Source organism: Hemitrygon akajei, chromosome 7, assembly GCF_048418815.1.
Source record: "Hemitrygon akajei chromosome 7, sHemAka1.3, whole genome shotgun sequence".
NCBI classification, from domain to species: Eukaryota; Metazoa; Chordata; class Chondrichthyes; order Myliobatiformes; family Dasyatidae; genus Hemitrygon; species Hemitrygon akajei.
In genome coordinates, this window is record NC_133130.1 from 180,997,144 (window position 1) to 181,015,335 (window position 18,192).

General features: G+C 40.8%; 1 protein-coding gene across 5 annotated transcripts in view; it reads right to left on the bottom strand.

Annotated features, from left to right (window-relative positions):
• The window catches only part of fubp3 (far upstream element (FUSE) binding protein 3), a 94,115-nt gene extending 78,517 nt beyond the window's left edge, over positions 1-15,598 (bottom strand). For all 5 annotated transcript variants that reach the window (XM_073052785.1, XM_073052783.1, XM_073052782.1 and 2 more), the window contains exon 1: positions 15,451-15,598. In XM_073052785.1, coding sequence (XP_072908886.1) covers positions 15,451-15,561 — 111 coding nt within the window. In that variant the 5' untranslated portion in view covers positions 15,562-15,598. The remainder of the gene's footprint in view (positions 1-15,450) is intronic.
• Positions 15,599-18,192: the final 2,594 nt, after the last annotated feature.

The following is an 18,192-nucleotide window of genomic DNA, read 5'->3' on the forward strand; positions in this document are numbered from 1 at the left end:
TAATGTATCAGCTTACAGGGCACGTGACATATGTCTACAAGCTCAAGTTTTACTAAATTCCAACTGAGCAAAGAACAAAGCTATGTCAACAAAATATTTGTGCAGCCTGAAATTAAACAACTTTGCTTTCAGTTCATACAGACTTCACCAGGGGAGAAGCACAACAGTGTGCTGGGTCGAAAACAGAGAGCAGGAAGCGATTTTCGAAATGGGGATCTTAGATAACAGTAAATAAAAACAGGTGAAACAATTAATCTAGAAAATGGCTAGAGTTGGCAGAGACAGATAGTAAGCTTCTTAACCTGCATTCATGACAATACAATTTCAACACTTTCTCCACAAATGAAAATATTGCTGGATCAACAATTTGTTAACCAGTGTGTTAATTCACTCTGCCAGTGAAGGGATCAAAAAAACATCACTTTGAGCAGCAAGCAAATACATTAAATGTTGGCCTTTTGAAAATCAATTGTGCATTTAGAACAGAGATGAGGAGGAATCTGTGGAATTCTTTGCCTCAGGCAGCTGTGGAGGCCAAGTCTTCATGTATATTTCAAAATCAGGACTCATTATAAAAAATGTATAAATTATACAACCTTGAGATTTGCTTGCTTACAGATAACAACAAAGCATGAATCTTAAAAGAATCAATTAAAAAGAATGAAAATAGAAGACCATCGAGAACAAAAATAATCATACAAACAATTGAAGCAAACACGACCTCATTCCGATTCTAAACTTGAGTCCTCAGATCTGAACCCCAGAGCAGCCCAGAGTAGGCCCAAAGCCTCATTACCAGTTCATCGTGTCAGTGGGCACAGAGCTCAGCAGCCAGGACAGTCTTCAGGCGCAGTGCCATGGAAATCATCACTGCGGAGAACAAGCGAAATCAGCTCACGTCCTGACTGACACCCTGTCTTTTCTGTCTATCTGGCTCAGCGTTTAAATTGAGCCAACAGTGGAACAGTGAAAATCTCCAGCAGCCTGGAAGGAGGAGTGAAGATCGTGGAGAGTGAGAAAATGGGCTCTTCACCTTCAACTGGGCTGGTGTTTCGATTATCCAAGCATTGGATCGTACCTTGCACTAAGACCCGGGCACCGCGACGGACTTGGGGCCTAGAACACAATGGCCAGCGACTCACTCCAGGCCCAGCCAGAAGCTGCTCTCAAGCTCTTCAGATCAGCTCAGTACCCAGACTTTCATCTGCAACAATTTTGCAACACCTTATCTTGGCTCATCCCTCCAAATTTGCCTCGATAATTTAACAATTCACTCCAGAAAAGGTATGTTTAGTGACATTTTTAGTCAGATTTCTTAGCTTTTTGACTACCATAAACTGTAGCACATGTTGGGAAGCACTAACCCAACCAGACTTTTAAGGCAGAGGCTGATAGATTATTGGTTGGTCAGGGCATGAAGGGATGTGGGGAGAAGGCTGGAGATTGGGGCTGACAGGAAAATGGGTCAGCCATGGTAAAATGATGGAGCAGACACAATGGGCCAAATGACCTAACTCTACTCCTATATCTTATGGAGTTGTGTCTCTCCATGAGCAGATAACTACTTGACATCCCCAGGTACTCTGGATGAAATTCAATAGCTCACTATGAGAGAAATCAACGATGCAGTGTGGTACAGAACAGTGAAAGGTTAAATTCACCCTTGAACTATGTGTTTTCCATCTCTCCCTTTCTAACTACAGACACACCAAGCAATTTCTTTTCCCTTCTCTCCAATTATTGTTAAATATATTATACAAATTTAGCTGAAACAAGATTATAAAAAGCCACCAGGAAACTGGAAACAAGTACTACATTTGAAGGAATTAGTAACAAATCTTTAAGGTACAGATATATTAAGCCCCTCAGTATGAAAATGCCAATTTTTCCTTGTAAAGTAAGCATGCACTATAAAAAGACACATGCCATCTTCACCTAATAATCTGCAAAACACGTTGTAACTTACTGCTTTTGCTTCATCAGATACTAAAAATTATTTTCAGGCAAATATATTTTTGCTGCTATAGCTCCCAGACTGTCATTCAGAATAATATGAGCTAGCAATGAACCAAAGGTTCATATCACCTTTGAGATACAGGATGGTTGATATTGAAGTACTCATCAAAAATGCACATATTCAATTCTGGACATGAGCTGACCCTGGATTGTAACTGTAACTCCAATCATGCAACTTGTAAATGTATAAAAGAAACTAGAACTGTTATAACTCCTTATCATTGCTTATCAAAAGTATTTTCAGGCAGTTTGAACACAGTAACTTTTCTCCTTACATTTTCAACTATAATAGCCTTGAATGTAAAACTGCATGGTGCTCAGATCAGTACATGAAAGAAATGATACTTTCCCATAGATATGAAGAGGGCGATAAGGGAAAAGTCAATAACTTGCATTTATGCAGCATCTATAAATAACAGCTACGAAAACACAGTAGTGCGATTAAAAACATTTGAGGGATTTAGGAGAGTTGTTTAAGTATTATAGGGTGGCACACTTAACCCTGGCAAGTTGGTCCTGTCAGGTTGTGGCTGATGTGCCCTCAATTTAACTTACACCTTATCGTTCACTCATTTACTTAATTTTGTTTTTGATTTTCAGTTCATCTACCTTCAATATTTTAAGAAAGGCAGATTACTGACAGATCAGAAATGCCTGAAGAGGGACATGAAGACTAATAGGAAATTTGAAGTTATCAACTAAATATTATAAATGACATTTTCCATAATGCAATAGATATCCACAGGGTTGCATGTGGCTCACACTTTTAAAATTATGTTTGATTCACCCAACAGTTCTGTGTGGCAGTTTCTGCAGATTTCATGATAACCATAAATATACTAATACATTAATCTTCCACCAATGTGAAATAAGTTGAAATCCAAGAATTTCAGTTTGGCATCCATCAGGACCTGAAATTACGACCCTGAATGTTAGTCAGGACATTTGCTTTTCCAAAAATTCTCACTAAGCGCAAGCACAGCAAAGCAAATAACCTTCCTTGCATAAAAACACTGGGACACACTGCAGCCACAGGAAAAATAAAGTTTCAATTGGGCAGCTGGTAAACTCAAGAAAATCTTCAGGATCAATTTGGACTCTGACATCATCTGTTCCCATCAGCAATCCTCAGTACCTAGTTCAGAAATAAAGTTGCCTCCTGAACCCATTTACAGAATTTTGAGAAGTTCTGCCTGGGGCTGATTGCTACACTGACTTGTTGCTTGCTAATTTTTAAGTCTCAAAAAGTTTTCTGGATCAATTTTAAGGTAATTAGTTCAATTCTTCCTTCAGTAACAACTTTCCACAAGAACAGGAATGATAACAAATTTTGAAATTAGATGGGTGCTAATGAAAAATAGCAAGAGCAGCCAAATTGCCAGTGTAAACACGAGAGGTAAAACAGAATGTGTGACACCAAATCACAAATACAAGTGCAGCAATTTCCATTTTAATCCAGTGATTTCACTGTTTAATCACTAAGCTTCAATGTGGAAAAATTAAAACAGGAAATTTGGATGGGGCAAGGTTCACAGCACTAATAATTAGAAGTACCATCCAGAGGATAAAATGTCTTTGAAACATTCCCACTTTTATGCTCAAAACACACCTACCAGAAATTCACCCTTGTCTCTTCCTGTCAATTGACTTTGTGCTAACCATTCGCCATCACTCCTGGTCTTGGATGGTTTGATGTCCAGAACTGAATTGTTCAGTGGTTCAATGGAAGAACCAGGATTGATACCTTCCTTCAGTCAGTAAGCCAGCAGCTGAAGAAAGCCCTCCTAATAAATTATACCAGAGAATACATTTAACTTGATTGGCCTTGGATAGGCTTCAATTTTACAAAAGGACACCATGACCACCTTTAGTACAACAAACTCCACTTTAACCAAATTGTTGAAAAAAGCATTAATGAAAGACACAAACTGAGGAACCATGCACAAGATTAAGCTGCTAGTTCATCTTCAGAAGCCAAGATCTAACTGGCCACAGGCAAGTTGATAAGTACTTCTTCAGCAATAACATAAAATGACACACAACACCAACCAATTGAAGAGAAATCTTAAAACACTGATATGGAGGATGGTAAATAAAATAATCCTGTAGTGTAAAGATTTTAGACATTCATGCATTGGTACACATCTATACTATAAACCACTTAGCTCTGCTGATCTGTACCAACTGATGCTCAAGCTAGCTTCTAATGTGACTTATCAACCACATCCACAGGGATTCCTTACCACCTTAATTTCAAAGTAACATGAATGTTGAAAGTGCTGGGCTTCTTGGCTTGAAGCTGGGAGTGTTTGGAGTACTCTGGTTCATTCAGTACATGACCAGAAAGTGGACTGATACTACTGGGAGTGAAAAAGGAAAACATTTGGGTCCACAGCACTAGCATGCCATATTGCAACAAGCAAAAACCACCAACAATAACCTATTTTCTTTAAGTAATGGAAAGAACATACAGTAAATAAAGTAATCATAAATGAGGTAATAATGGCCTTCTGATTTGGCATTTACAGAAAGAAATATTGCCTCTTTTTCACTACTAAAGACCATGTTTTGGTAAGGAACAATTCCACTGGAATCAATAGGCCTTGTCCAAGTAGCAAATATTCAAGAGAACACTGACGTGAAGAGCTGGTCACCTCTAGCCCCAGATAATACACCACTTCTTTCATGTGGTATGAAAACCACCACAATGTATTCCTCTTGCAGGGATCAATGCTTAACAAATGGTGGCAGTTTCATTGTTCCCACCGTTTTCTTCCCTAATCCAAGATACTAAAGCCTACATTAACTAAAATGATAAACGTGACAAGACTTTGAAGTCTAGGGCAGTCGCTAGATGTCATAATACAAAAGCTGATCTAGAAAAGATGGATTTTTCCTTCTGGTTACTAAAATTTAACTAGACACAATTTTGACAAAGTTCTTTCGGGCATAAACACTTATGGCAAAATAACATGGTTGCAACCAAATGACTGAATTTGTATGAAATCACAAGTTATGAAAACCCACTAAAGCCACTAGAAGTCATCCAAAAAGATTACAGGCTTGACATAATTCATATTTTTACAGTTCGTAATATTCCAGGAAGATCGATAGATGTTCAGCCTGAAAGCAGAAAGAAAATATTGCACCTAATTCTGCCTATACTGCCAGAATTATAGGCTAAAGGCCAAGGTTGGTTGCAATTCTTTAGTTTAAGTTAACTGAACTTTAAATCTGCTGTAAGACCACAAGTCATTGGAGTAGAATTAATCATGCCTGATCCAGTTCCCTCTCAACCCCATTCTCCTGCCTTCTCCAAATAACCTTTGATGCACTGGCTTGTCAAGAATCTATCAACTTTAAATAACTAAAATATCCTGGCCTCCACAGCCACCTATGGTTTAATTCCACAGATTCACTACCTCTCTAGCTAAAGAAATTCCTCATCTATTCTAAATGGATGTCCCTTTATGCTGAGGTTGTGCCCTCTGGTCCTAGTCTCCCCCACTAAAAGAAATATCCCTTCCACATCTACACCATCTAGACCTTTCAGCATTCAATGGCTTTCAATGAAAATACCCCAATACCCCCTCATTCTTCTAAATTTCAATGGGTACAGGCCCAGAGCCAAACACCGATAATCAAACACGGAATCACTTTTGGGAATCTCCTTTGAACTCCTCTCCAATGTCAACACATCCTTTCTTAGATAGGAAGCTCAAAACTGCTCACAATACTTCAAGTAGCAAAAGTGAGTGGGAAGTTGGATGATTGGAAAGCTTTTAAAACCCAACAAAAGGCAACTAAAAAAGCTGTAAGGGAAAAGATGAAATAAGAGGGTAAACTAGCTGATAATATAAAGCCAGATACTAATTCTTTTCATATAAATAAAAAGATGGTGAGAGTTGATATTGGACCACTGCAAAATGATGCTGGAGAGGTAGTAATGGGGGTCAAGGAAATGGCAGATGAACTTAAGTACTTTCCTTCAGTCTTCACTGTGGAAGACCTCTGTGCCAGAGGTCTGTGAGTGCCATTGCTATTACAAAGGAAAGAAGTGCTAGGCACACTCAAAGGTCTTAAGGTGGGCAAGTCACCTAGACCAGGTGGACTACATCCCAGAGTCCGAAGAGAGGTTGCTGAAGAGATAACAGATGCATTGGTCATGATTTTTCAAGAATCACTTGATTCTGGAACGGTCCCGGAGGACTGGAAGATTGCAAATGTCTCTTCACTCTAAGAAGGGAGGAAGACAAAAGAGGAAATTATAGGTCAGTGGTCGGGGAAGTATTGGAGTTCATTATTAAGGATGAGGTTTCGGGGTACTTGGAGACTAATGATAAAATAAGTCAAAGTCAGCATGGTTTCTGTAAAGGGAAATCTTGCCTGACAAATCTGTTAGGCAAGTAACAAGCAGGGGCGGACAAAGGAGGGGCAGTGGATGTTATTTACTTGGATTTTCAGAAGACACTTGCTAAATGCCACATGAGGCTACTTCGCTGCTTAACAAGATAAAATCCCATGGCATTGCAGGAAAGATACTGGCACGGATAGAAGAATGGCCGACAGGCAGGCGGCAGCAAGTGGGCATAAAGGGGGCCTTTGCTCAATGCCTGCCAGTGACTAATGGTGTTCCTCAGGGATCAGTATTGGGATTGTTAATTTTCACATTATCTGTCAATGATTTAGATAGTGGAACTGATGACTGCAGATGATACAAAGATAAGTAGGGGGTAGGTAGTGCTGAGGAAGAAATGCAATTGCAGCAGGTCTTAGACAAATTGGAAGAATGGGCAAAAAGTGGCAGATGCAATACAGGGTTGGGAAATGTACGATAATGCGTTTTGATAAAAGGAACTTGGGAGTCCTCGCGCCAGACTCCCAGAAGGTTAATTCACAGGTTGAGTATGTGATAACGATGACAAATGAAATGTTGGCATTCAAGGGGAATAGAAAATAAAAAGGAAACAATGCTGAAGCTTTATAAAACACTGGTCAGGCTGCACTTGGAATATTGTCCCCATATCTAAGATACCCCAATTGTTCAGGGCATCAAGTGAAATCATGAGAGGACAGGTGTATGGGGTTGAATGGGATCCGGGATCAGCCATTATGAAATGGTGAAGCAGACTTCTGCTCCAAAGTCTTAAGGTCTAAGTGAGGTCTCATCAGCGCCTTATAAAGCCTCAACATTACATCCTTGTTTTTAATATTCTAATCCTCTTGAAATTAATACTAACATTGCCTGCCACACCAAGTTAACCTTTCGGGAACCCTGCACGAGGACTCTCAAGTCCCTTTGCATCTCAAATTTTTGAATTTTCTCTTCATTTAGTAAATGGTCTACATTTTTACTCATTCCGAAGTGCAGGACCATACACTTCCAGACTCTATTCCATCTGCCACTTATTTGTCCATTCTATTCATCTAAGTCCTTCTACAGCTTGCCTGCTTCCTCAACACTACTTGTTCCTCCACTTCTCTTCGTTTCATCTGCAAACTTGGCCAAAAAGCCATCAATTCCATCATCCAAATAATTAACATACAACATACCGACCTCTATGAACACTGCTAGACAGCAGCCAATCAGAAAAGGCTCCATTTATTTCCACTCTCTTCCTCCTGCCAATGAGCCTCTTATTCATGCTAATATCTTTCCTGGAATAACACCATGAGCTCTTAATCTGCTAAGCAGCCTCATAAATGGCACTTGTCAACTGTATTGGAAATCCAAGTACCCAACATCCACCGATTCTCCTTTGTCTATCTTTGTTATTTATTTAAAGAATTCCAACAGATTGGTCAAGCAAGATATTCTCTTAAGGAAACTATGACGGCCTTGGCACATTTTATCATCTGTCTCCAAGTACCCAAAACCTCATTTAACAATCGACTCCAACTTCTTCCCAATCACTGAGGTTAGGCTAATTGCTTATCATTTCCTTTCTTCTACCTCTCTCACTTCTTGAAGAGTGGAGTGACATTTGCAATTTTCCAGTCCTTTGGAACCTCACCAGAATCTAGTGGTTCTTGAAAGATCATTACAATTGCCTCCACAATCTATTCAGCGACCTTCTTTGGAACCCTGAGGTGTAGCCCATCTGGTCTAGGTGACTTGTCCACCTTCAAACCTTTCAGCTTCTCAAGCACCTTCTCCTTAGTAATTGCAACTTCACTCACTTCTGCCCCAACACTCTTGAACAGCCTGTATATTGCTAGTGTCTTCCACAGTGAAGCTTGATGCAAAATACTTATTCAGCTCATCTGACATCTCCTTATCCCACATTACTATCTCTCCAGCGTCATTTTCCAGTAGTCCAATATCTCCTCTTGCCTCTCTTTATATATCTTAAGCTTTCCATATCCTTTTTGATATTAATAGCTAGCTTACCTTCATATTTCATATTTTTGTTCTTTATATATAGACCTTTCTGGTTGCCTCGTTCTTTTAAAAGCTTCCCAATCATTTTTGCTCTACTATACGCCCTCTTTTGCTTTTACGTTGACTTTGATTCCCTTGTCAGCCACAGTCGTGTCATTCTGCCTAGAGAATACTTCTTTGGAGTGTACCTATCCTGCACCTTCCAAATTGCTCCCAGAAACTCTGGCCATTACTGCTCTGCTGTCATCCCTGCTAGTGCCCCTTCCAATGAACTTTGGGCAGCTCCTCTCTCATTCACCATAATTCCCTTTACTCCACTGCGATACTGATACATTTGACTTCAGCTTCTCCCTCTCTAATCAAATCTGGTTCATTGTAAAATACCCAATCACAATTTTGTTCCATTACCCTGCAACTCATCCCACTGACTGCAATTTTGCCCCATCACCTGCCCGTCCTTCCTGACAGTTTCATTATACATTGCCTACACTTGTATACCTACAGCCCCATCCTTAGCCCTATCACTCAGTTTCTCATCCCCTGCCAAATCAGTTTAACCCCTCTACAACAGTCCCAGCAAGCCTGTCCGCAAGGAAATTGGTCCCCCAAGGTTCAGGTGCAATCCATCCCTTTTGTACAGGTCATACCTAATAATTATTAGAGATCCTAATAATCCAGTAATTTGACATTCTGTCCCAGTTCCACAGCCACGCATTCATCCGCTAAATCATCCTTTTCTTGCCCTCACTGGCACATGGCACAGGCAGCAATCCAGAGATTATTTTAAGTGAAAGGTTTAATTTTGTCATCTGCTTCTCTGTACTCTGCCCTTTTCAAACTCTGCAATTGCAGAGATCTTGTTTTGAACCACTCTCACCAAGTAGAAAAAATGCATTTACAAATACTTTAAAATGCACAGAGCTAACTAGGGTTTGACGAAGTTCGCTTTTACATTTGACGTTATGGCTATGTAAACAACAAGCATACCTACTGATGCGTTTTAGTTAGTGCATTGATAGGGACATGGTCAAGGGAGTTTTACCCTCAAGTATCCATGAAAAAGGCCAAGGCATGACTAGGGTATTGGACTGAATTATAATGGTGCCATTTTGCAGGATCATTTAATTAAACCTACATTCAACAGCACCCTCAGTGCAAGTATCAACCAGGATGCTTGATCTGTGCAGAAACTCATAATATCCCACTATCTCCAAATATCACAAAGCTCAAATAGATTTGCTTGAGTATACATTTGCCCTCTTAAGTATACAACCATTTATAAATGCCCAAAGGAGCTATCTACAAAGACAAGACCAAGAGATATTGTTTAACTGCAATCACATTCAGAAAACAATGGCAAGTTTCCCCAAATGTAACAGATCCATGATCACTCTATCCACTGGGACTGAGAAACAAATTAATCAGAATTAAGATATTCCTAATAACGTATCCACTATTAATATATACTCAATGAGTCAATCAGTACCTGAATTTTTGCACAACACTATATGCTGGAGGAACAGTGGGTCAGGCGAGCTCCTCAAGCATTCTGTGTGTTATTCTGGATTTCCAACATCTGCAGAATTTCACGTCTCTGAATTTTAGCTTTATGTAATAAAATCGAGAAACCATTTCACAACTGAAGATCTGTACAGCTTCATCAATATCCGAGTTCTCCTCATGCCTCACGCCCATCTCTAATCTCAGTAAGTCCATCCTTAGACTATCCCACAACTGCACAATGCAGTTTCCATAGATTTTGCAAACATATACAATTTTTTTTGTGTGTCAAACGGAACTTTCATTTGGAGATAGTATGGAAATGTAAAGACAAATTTGGCCAACAACATATAGTCACGGGGGTATTGAAACTGGCATCTTATATTTAAACCTCCCAAGGTTTGGTCAATGAGGAACTAACTAGTTTTAGCCAAAATGCCACAACTACACCCTGGTTCTACAGAAGATGTAGCAATTAGATACCCCCATAATCACAAACCAATGATCACGTCACATGGATATCAGAAAAAGGGGAATTTGGCAGACTTTGATATGCTGAACAATGCAGTAACATCACAAAACTATTTAGGCTAACATGCAAACTGTGTCAACTTGATTAGTTTTACAGTAATGCTCAGCATTTAATTTACATCATAATGTAGGTCTGACAGAAATGGGAAAGATAAATAGATTCCCAGTACCTGAATCTGACATGTTTAAAAGTTCAACACCATTGATGCAAGTCAAATACTTGCTGGTACCTGAACATTGTTGCCCTCAATGCTGAATTGCAAATCAAAGTTGTATAATACTTGTATAAGACCAAGTATGCAAAATACAATTCACAAAAATAGTATTATGGAGTTACAACAGTTACATACAAGGTCAAGCTGTGATTGGACTAAAATGTAACTTACTATATACCAGTTGTTTGAAAGGAATGCAAAACAAGTGCCTTTTAAATAAAAGTTAAATATATAGCAAATAGAACTTTCCCTCATTTGCACTTCTTGAAATTATGTTAAACCTAATCATGTCGATCGATATTGGTATTATTGTCATGTATACCAAGATGAAGTGAAAAGCTTGCCTTGCATGCTGTGCACACAGATCATTACACCGTACATTGTGGTACAATAAGGTAGAAAAATAACGATACAGAATAAAGTGTAAGAGCTACGGAGAAAGTGCAGGACAGGTAAACAAAGCGCAAGATCATAACAAGGTAGATTGTGAGGTCAAGAGCCCATCTTATTGTACACAGACAATTCAAGAGTCTGATAACAGCAGGATAGAAGTTGTCCTTGAGCCTGGTAGTACAAGAATTCCGGCTTTCGTTATCTTCTGCCCAATGGGAGAGGGGAGAAGAGAGTGGGGTCTTTAATGATGCTGGCTGCTTTATCGAGGCAGTAAGATAAGAGTTCATAGAGGGAAGGCTGGTTTTCATGATGCACTATATCCACAACTCTGCAGGTTCTTGTGGCCATATACAAAGGAATTGGTATACCAAGCCGTTATGCATCCAGATAGAATCCTTTCTATGGTGCATTCATAAAAATAGGTAAAGGCTGATGTGCACATGCCAAATTACTTTTGCCTCTTGAGGAAGTAGAGGGTTTGGTGAACTTTCTTGGCTGTACTACACATTCAGGTCCCTTTCTTGATACACATATGCAATCATCAAGTCAGCTGGGAAGTGTGGAAATGTCATAAACAGCAATATCTGTAAAGTGGTGGATAAGTTTTCTTATAGAAATTGTTTAGATTCTGCCTTATGAGCACATTTTACACACTCAGCAAATTAAATAATTGTACACTCATCACAACTAGTATGTGTCATTTAATACCTGTATTAATATTAAATAACACATGCTATCTGTGCATTTGGCACCAATGTCACTTGCACAAGGTTTCCTACATTCATTAGAATCTGAACATGAAATAAAGCTGTATCAACATGTGAAAATTGGTACTATATAAAGCTCAAATATCATTTACAATACTCTCTCCAACAATAACCCTCCAATTTAACAAGCTGCAAGGACAAGCGGGATGCAATATATACACAAAATATACTGACAGCAACAAATAGTTAATGGTTATTATTAATGTTAATCCTTTGGCATTCATAGCAAAAGGATTTGAGTACAGGAGCAGGGAGGTTCTACTGCAGTTGTAGAAGGCCTTGGTGAGACTGCACCTAGAGTATTGTGTGCAGTTTTGGTCCCCTAATCTGAGGAAAGACATTCTTGCCATAGAGGGAGTACAAAGATGGTTCACCAGATTGATTCCTGGGATGGCAGGACTTTCATATGAAGAAAAACTGGATCGACAAGGCTTATACTCACTGGAATTTAGAAGATTGAGGGGGGGGGGGGGAGATCTTATTGAAACTTATAAAATTCTAAAGGGATTGGACAGGAAGATTGTTTCCGATGTTGGGGAAGCCCAGAACGAGGGGTCACAGTTTAAGGATAAAGGGGAAGCCTTTTAGGACCGAGATGAGGAAAAATCCGTGGAATTCTCTGCCACAGGAAACAGTTGAGGCCGGTTCATTGGCTATATTTAAGAGGAAGTTAGATATGGCCCTTGTGGCTAAAGGGATCAGGGGGTATGGAGAGAAAGCAGGTACAGGGTTCTGAGTTGGATGATCAGCCATGATCATACTGAATGGCGGTGCAGGCTCGAAGGACCGAATGGCCTACTCCTGCACCTATTTTCTACGTTTCTAATGATTGTCATAAGGTTGAGAACAGTCAGAAGATATTAGACATTATTTTTTATTACAACCTTCCCTCTGAGGTCTGCATAATTATCCAAATTAGTTACTACAAAAAATATATTTCCTCTCAGAATAAGGCTTGAGATCTTATTAAAGTTTTCTATGTTGCAGTGACAATGACTTGTGTGCTCCATAAAATGCAACATCAGTGATCAAAACCAGATGCCAGAGTTGCAAATATATTTAATAGAGTGTCTCAATAGAACAGATTATCGGGAAAAAATATGAAAAAAACAAGATGCTGAATTCAACAGGTTGGGCAGCATCAGTGAAGGAAAATGTACAGTTGACATTTCAGGCCTTCAACTGAAACATTTCCCTCCACATATTCTGCCTAACCTGCTGATTTATTCCAGCACCTTGTTTGTTGCTCTAGATACCAGTATCTAGTCTCTAATGTCCTCAAGAATTACAAGACAACTGTCAGGCAACATTTTGACAAATCAAGTAACAATACACTAAAGGAGAATGGCATCTACACAACAGTTACATGTTGAACTTGCGTATCATTTATAACGCATGACCTCTCTTGTGACTGCAATATAAAAGGTAAAACATATTATGCCACACCATAAATCTTGAAGAAGCCTTGATTTACAAATTTCTTTCCAACAAGAGAAAAGGGAGGCAAAAAGAGAGACTGCACAAGTTTTTTAAAAAACTGAAGTTTCCACATACTGTACATCATAGATAAGATTGACAGCACATCGAAGTATGAAAATAATCAAACTTCATATTCACTGCATAATATTTCCCTTCAGAGTTTTCCTGGTTTACTTCCAGTAATTAATACCAAATTCAAGCAAAATAAAGTCAGGACCTTCTGAACACTCTCTAGTGATTGGTTAAATGTACTAAAAAAAAGCTTTCTGTGTGGATTTATTTAACCAGTGTTGCTCACTAGGATAATAGATGTTGCTTTGATGAAGTCCATAATAAGTGACCTTTTGTTAAATAGGGGTACAAGTTGTTGTTGAAAAATACATTTTAACAAATTAATAACTTCCACATAGACTCCAAGTTGTTAGAGAGTCCATGTGGAAGTTATTAACTTGTTGCAATGTATTTTCAATCTGGTCCCTCACAAGGATACTTAGTTTTGTTTACACTTTTCTTATACATTGGATGATGGGGTGGAGGCACATCTCTAGCAAAGGAGGGGCAAGGCTCTCTTTCCCTCTACTAGCCCGCAAGTCACCCTCTGGCACCTGCATAGGCCCTCCCCCCTCACCCTGAAACAGGGTCACATGAATTCATAGGAGCAGGCGGTGGATGGTCGTACGAGCAGCTGGTGCGCATCACAAGTCCTGGTTATTGACCATTAATGCCAGGCTGATAATCTCTAAAGAGCATTGATAACAGCCAGGGTCACCCGTCTTGTAAAGTCACTGCACAGGAGGTAATGGCAAACCTGCAGAGAAATTTGCCAGGAACAACCACGGTCATGCAGACCATGATTGCCCACGTCATACGAAACAGCACATAATGAGGATGATTTGCACACAATTTGACAACTTCCATGTTTCTAATGCTCCTTTTTATACCAGCATCAATAGCACTCTTCTGACTCTCTTCTCAAATTTTCAAAAGCTAGAGCAGGAATTTCAAAGTTTTCAGCAATTTACTGAAATCTAAGATTTAAGAATGTTTTGAACCTTGAAACGTCATATCCTTGCAAAAGAGCACAAAATATTTATCTACAGCAACTTGGCAAATATTGACTACATGTATCCAGGTTTAGCCTTCCGGTTATTTCAAGTTCACCAAAAAAAATTGTTTTATAAACTAAAGATCCTTTATCTGATAGTCCAATAAGATCATAAGAAAAAGGAGCAAAATTAAGCCATTCAGCATCATTCAATCTTGCAACAGAATATCAGTTCTGAAAATGATAGATATGCTAAGATTACTATTCAGCTTAACTCAATTACCGCATTATTTAACCTCACAGTCTAGGAGACCCATAGGTGTTCAGTTAGTTTTATCCTGCCAGCAGACTTGACCCACCCCTTAATAGCTCAGTTTTCAGGTAATGTTTTCTCAATTTACACATAATTCTTAATGCACAAATTCAACAAGCTTTCAGCGATTCCACAACTGAAAACCAGAGAAAAATCTCAACACTATAGGACATGCAAACACAAACACCGTAAAACACTATTCTCTGGAAATGTAAAGGAAGACAAAACATGGGGTGAAGGAGACAAGATGTTAGATACTAATTTGTTGAAAAGTGTTTTTAATCTGGTTCCCCACCAGGATTTGTCAGCATAATGTGCAGCAATAATTGCTTAACTACTACGTTCTGCAGTACTATAAACTGTAGATAAAGACATGCTTGCAAGGGCTTTATATTGGAGAACTGGAAGACCTGGAACAATCAGCAGGTCAACTTATGGGACAATAACTCGGTACTAGGTTGTAAATCCTAAAGCAGGTGCCTGGTAATGCAGTGCGGCGGGTAGGAAGGAACTGGGGTCCCGGGTGGGTTCAGATTAATCCAAGAGTAAAGCTGCTCTCTGATATCCAACTCAGAACTGGGGCGTAGGGGGGTGTCTGGGGATCTAGACAACCGGATGGCTCAGGTGATCACGGGACAGCCAAGGGGCCATGTGCCTTATCTCCTCCCGGGGACGGGACGGGGAAGAGGGGGCGGGGGGCTGCAAATGGAGGCGGTTCCGGCCCTCCAGGAGAGGCTGGCCCAGAACCATCGCCTCTACTCCGCAACTCTCCTGCAGGCGAGCGAAGGAAGCCGGGCTCTCTCTTTTACCTGCCGCGCCCTCTGCAGCGCGTCGGCGAAAGCTTCCACTTTGGGTCCGGGCGAGTGTCCGGCGTTGAGGCCGAGTGCCGCCGGGGTGAGGATGCTACCATACTCCGCCATTCCCGTCTCTCAGAGAGAGCATACTGGGAAAGGGAAGCGGAAGGTGCGTCACCTCAAATCCGCGCTCGTGCCGCCGCAAATCTCGCGAGATCCTCGGGCCGTTACAGCACATAGACCGCTTTGTGATTGCGTCATCGCATCACCCCTGCACACATTTCCGGGAAGCTAATTTTTGTCCAACGCGTTTGGGGCCACGTGATTTGAAAGGAAATAGTTTTGTAAAAACTTTTGGGATTAACAACCCCAACAACGCTACAAATTTAGCAATTTAAAAATAAACTGATATTTTCGATAATATTGCCGATTTTTCACTAATACAATACACAGATTCGAAGTTAGATGACAATTGCGATCATTTAGTAGACAGTTCGGAACACTGAAAGGATGAAGTTAGTAAGTTTGGCTTTAGAGAAAGATATACAATAAATAGTCTGATTGACTGCTGGTTGGCCTATAAAGTATTTGAAATTAAGTCAAAGAAGTAGTACAAGAAAGAGGAGAAAGCGGATCGAATCATTTCAGACATGTATCGCCTGGGAAGTCATTTGCAGATTTGTGGAATTGAGTTTGAATCGACTGTTAGCGTTGGTAATAACAATACACATAACGAATCACGCAAACTTCGAAAGCCACTTCAAGCGTATGTGACAAACCGAGAGATGGAATAAAAGTGTAAGAGATCGTGTCAGTTCAGGTACCCGTTTTCGTTTAGCTGCGCCGCTCTGTTAGAGTCACGTAAACATCATCATTATTCAATGTGTACGCGCACTGGTACTTTAAGCAGACTTTTAACAACGTGAACTGTCTGCTAGCCGGTCTATAATTTTAAAGGGATCGTCAGCCAGTTGTAGACTTGTTGCGAAGTAACGAGCGGGGGTGGGGTGGGGAATTTGTTGAAGTTATTAAACCTTTTCTGGCCCGGAACCTGGTCCTTAGGACCCGACATTATTCTCGGGTTATCTTCTTGCTCCTGTGCTTCATTTCGGCCCCTGGGGATTTCTCAATTGGAAGTCTGGCGTTGGTGGCGAGGACTTCAGCTTCCTCTTCCAATCATTTGATAATCATTTTCACATCACCTCCAGTGGAACCAGGATCCGAGAAAGCAATTCCCGATAGTAAATAAAACTCTGGAAGTTTCAGCCTCGAGACTGAAGTGGACAGGTTTTTTTTAAAACACTGAGGAAACTGTAAGCTGTGTGGTACAAGGGTCAAAGTGAATGAGGCTCGGGTTGAGCAGTCTCAAGGGGCTATTGGTACCTCCTGTGCCCCGTAAAGTGGCCACAGAGCGTAAGTTCGTGGTTCTCTGCTGCTGTAGCCCATCCACTTCAAGGTACAATGTGTTGTGCGTTCAGAGACGCTCTTCTGCACACCACTGTTGTAACGTGTGGTTATTTGAGTTACTGTCGCCTTCCTGTCAGCTTGAACCAGTCTGGCCATTCTCCACTGGCATCTCTCATTAACGAGGCACTTTCGGCCGCAGAACTCCCACCCACTGGGTACTTTTTTGTGTGTGTTTTTCATACCATTCTCTGTAAACCCTAGAGACTGTTGTGCGTAAAAATCCCAGATCAGCAGTTTCTGAGAGACTCAAACAGCAATCGTTCCATGGTGAAAGATTCAAGATTTGAGATTGTTTAATGTCATTTCCTGTACACACGAAAAAACAATTGTTACTCCACATCCAAAATTACACAAAAGATAAAGAACGCAATAATAAAAAAGCACAATAAATACAGCTGCATTAGACAGCTTATATATAAGATTGATTGCATGCCCATAAAGTGATGGAGGCTGTGCATAAGGCGACCGACAGGAAATAATAAAGTAGCGGTGGAGTTAGTGGCTGGAGGTGTGGATCAGCCTTATTGATCGAAGAACGATCACCTTTCTCCCCCATTCTGAACAACAGCTGAACCTCGTGGCCATGTCTGCATGCTTTAGCGCGTTGACTTGCTGCCACCTGTTTGGCTGATTAGATATTTTCATTACCTCATTACCTCAAGTGGCCACAGAGTGCACATATTCCTGCTTCCGTTTCTCATGCTTCCAAATAGATGAGCTCAGGATCAGTCTCGATTGTATTCCCACCCAATGATAAATAATTTGCAGGCAGAGCTACAGAGAGAGTTAAGCCCCTCACCCTTACCAGGACGTAGGCCACCAACAGTAGCTCGCCAGAGTCCCTTGTCCTGGGCCTCCAAGTTGTCCCAGGAGTAGACCTTCTTCTCCTTCCTCACCCATGGATGAGGTCTTTGGGAGCACTGGGATTTTATGGGATGGGGTCGCCCAACCTTCTTTTGCAGCCGGGTTTGGGACCATCCGTGGGCACAGCCACTGTCCCCGTGGGTGAGGAGCAGTCAACTCTGTGACGTGACTCACACACACACAAAACGCCGGAGGAACTCAGCAGGTCGGGCAGCATCTGTGGCAATGGATAAACAGTCGGTCTCAGGCCGAGACCCTTCATCAGGACTGAAAAGGAAGGGGGAAGATGTCAGAATAAAGAAAGGTGGGGGAGTGGAAGGTGATGGGTGAAACCAGGTGGGTGGGAAAGGTCAAGGGCTGGAGAGGAAGGAATCTGACAGGAGAGGAGAATGGACCATGGGAGAAAGGGAAGGAGGGGGCCCAGGG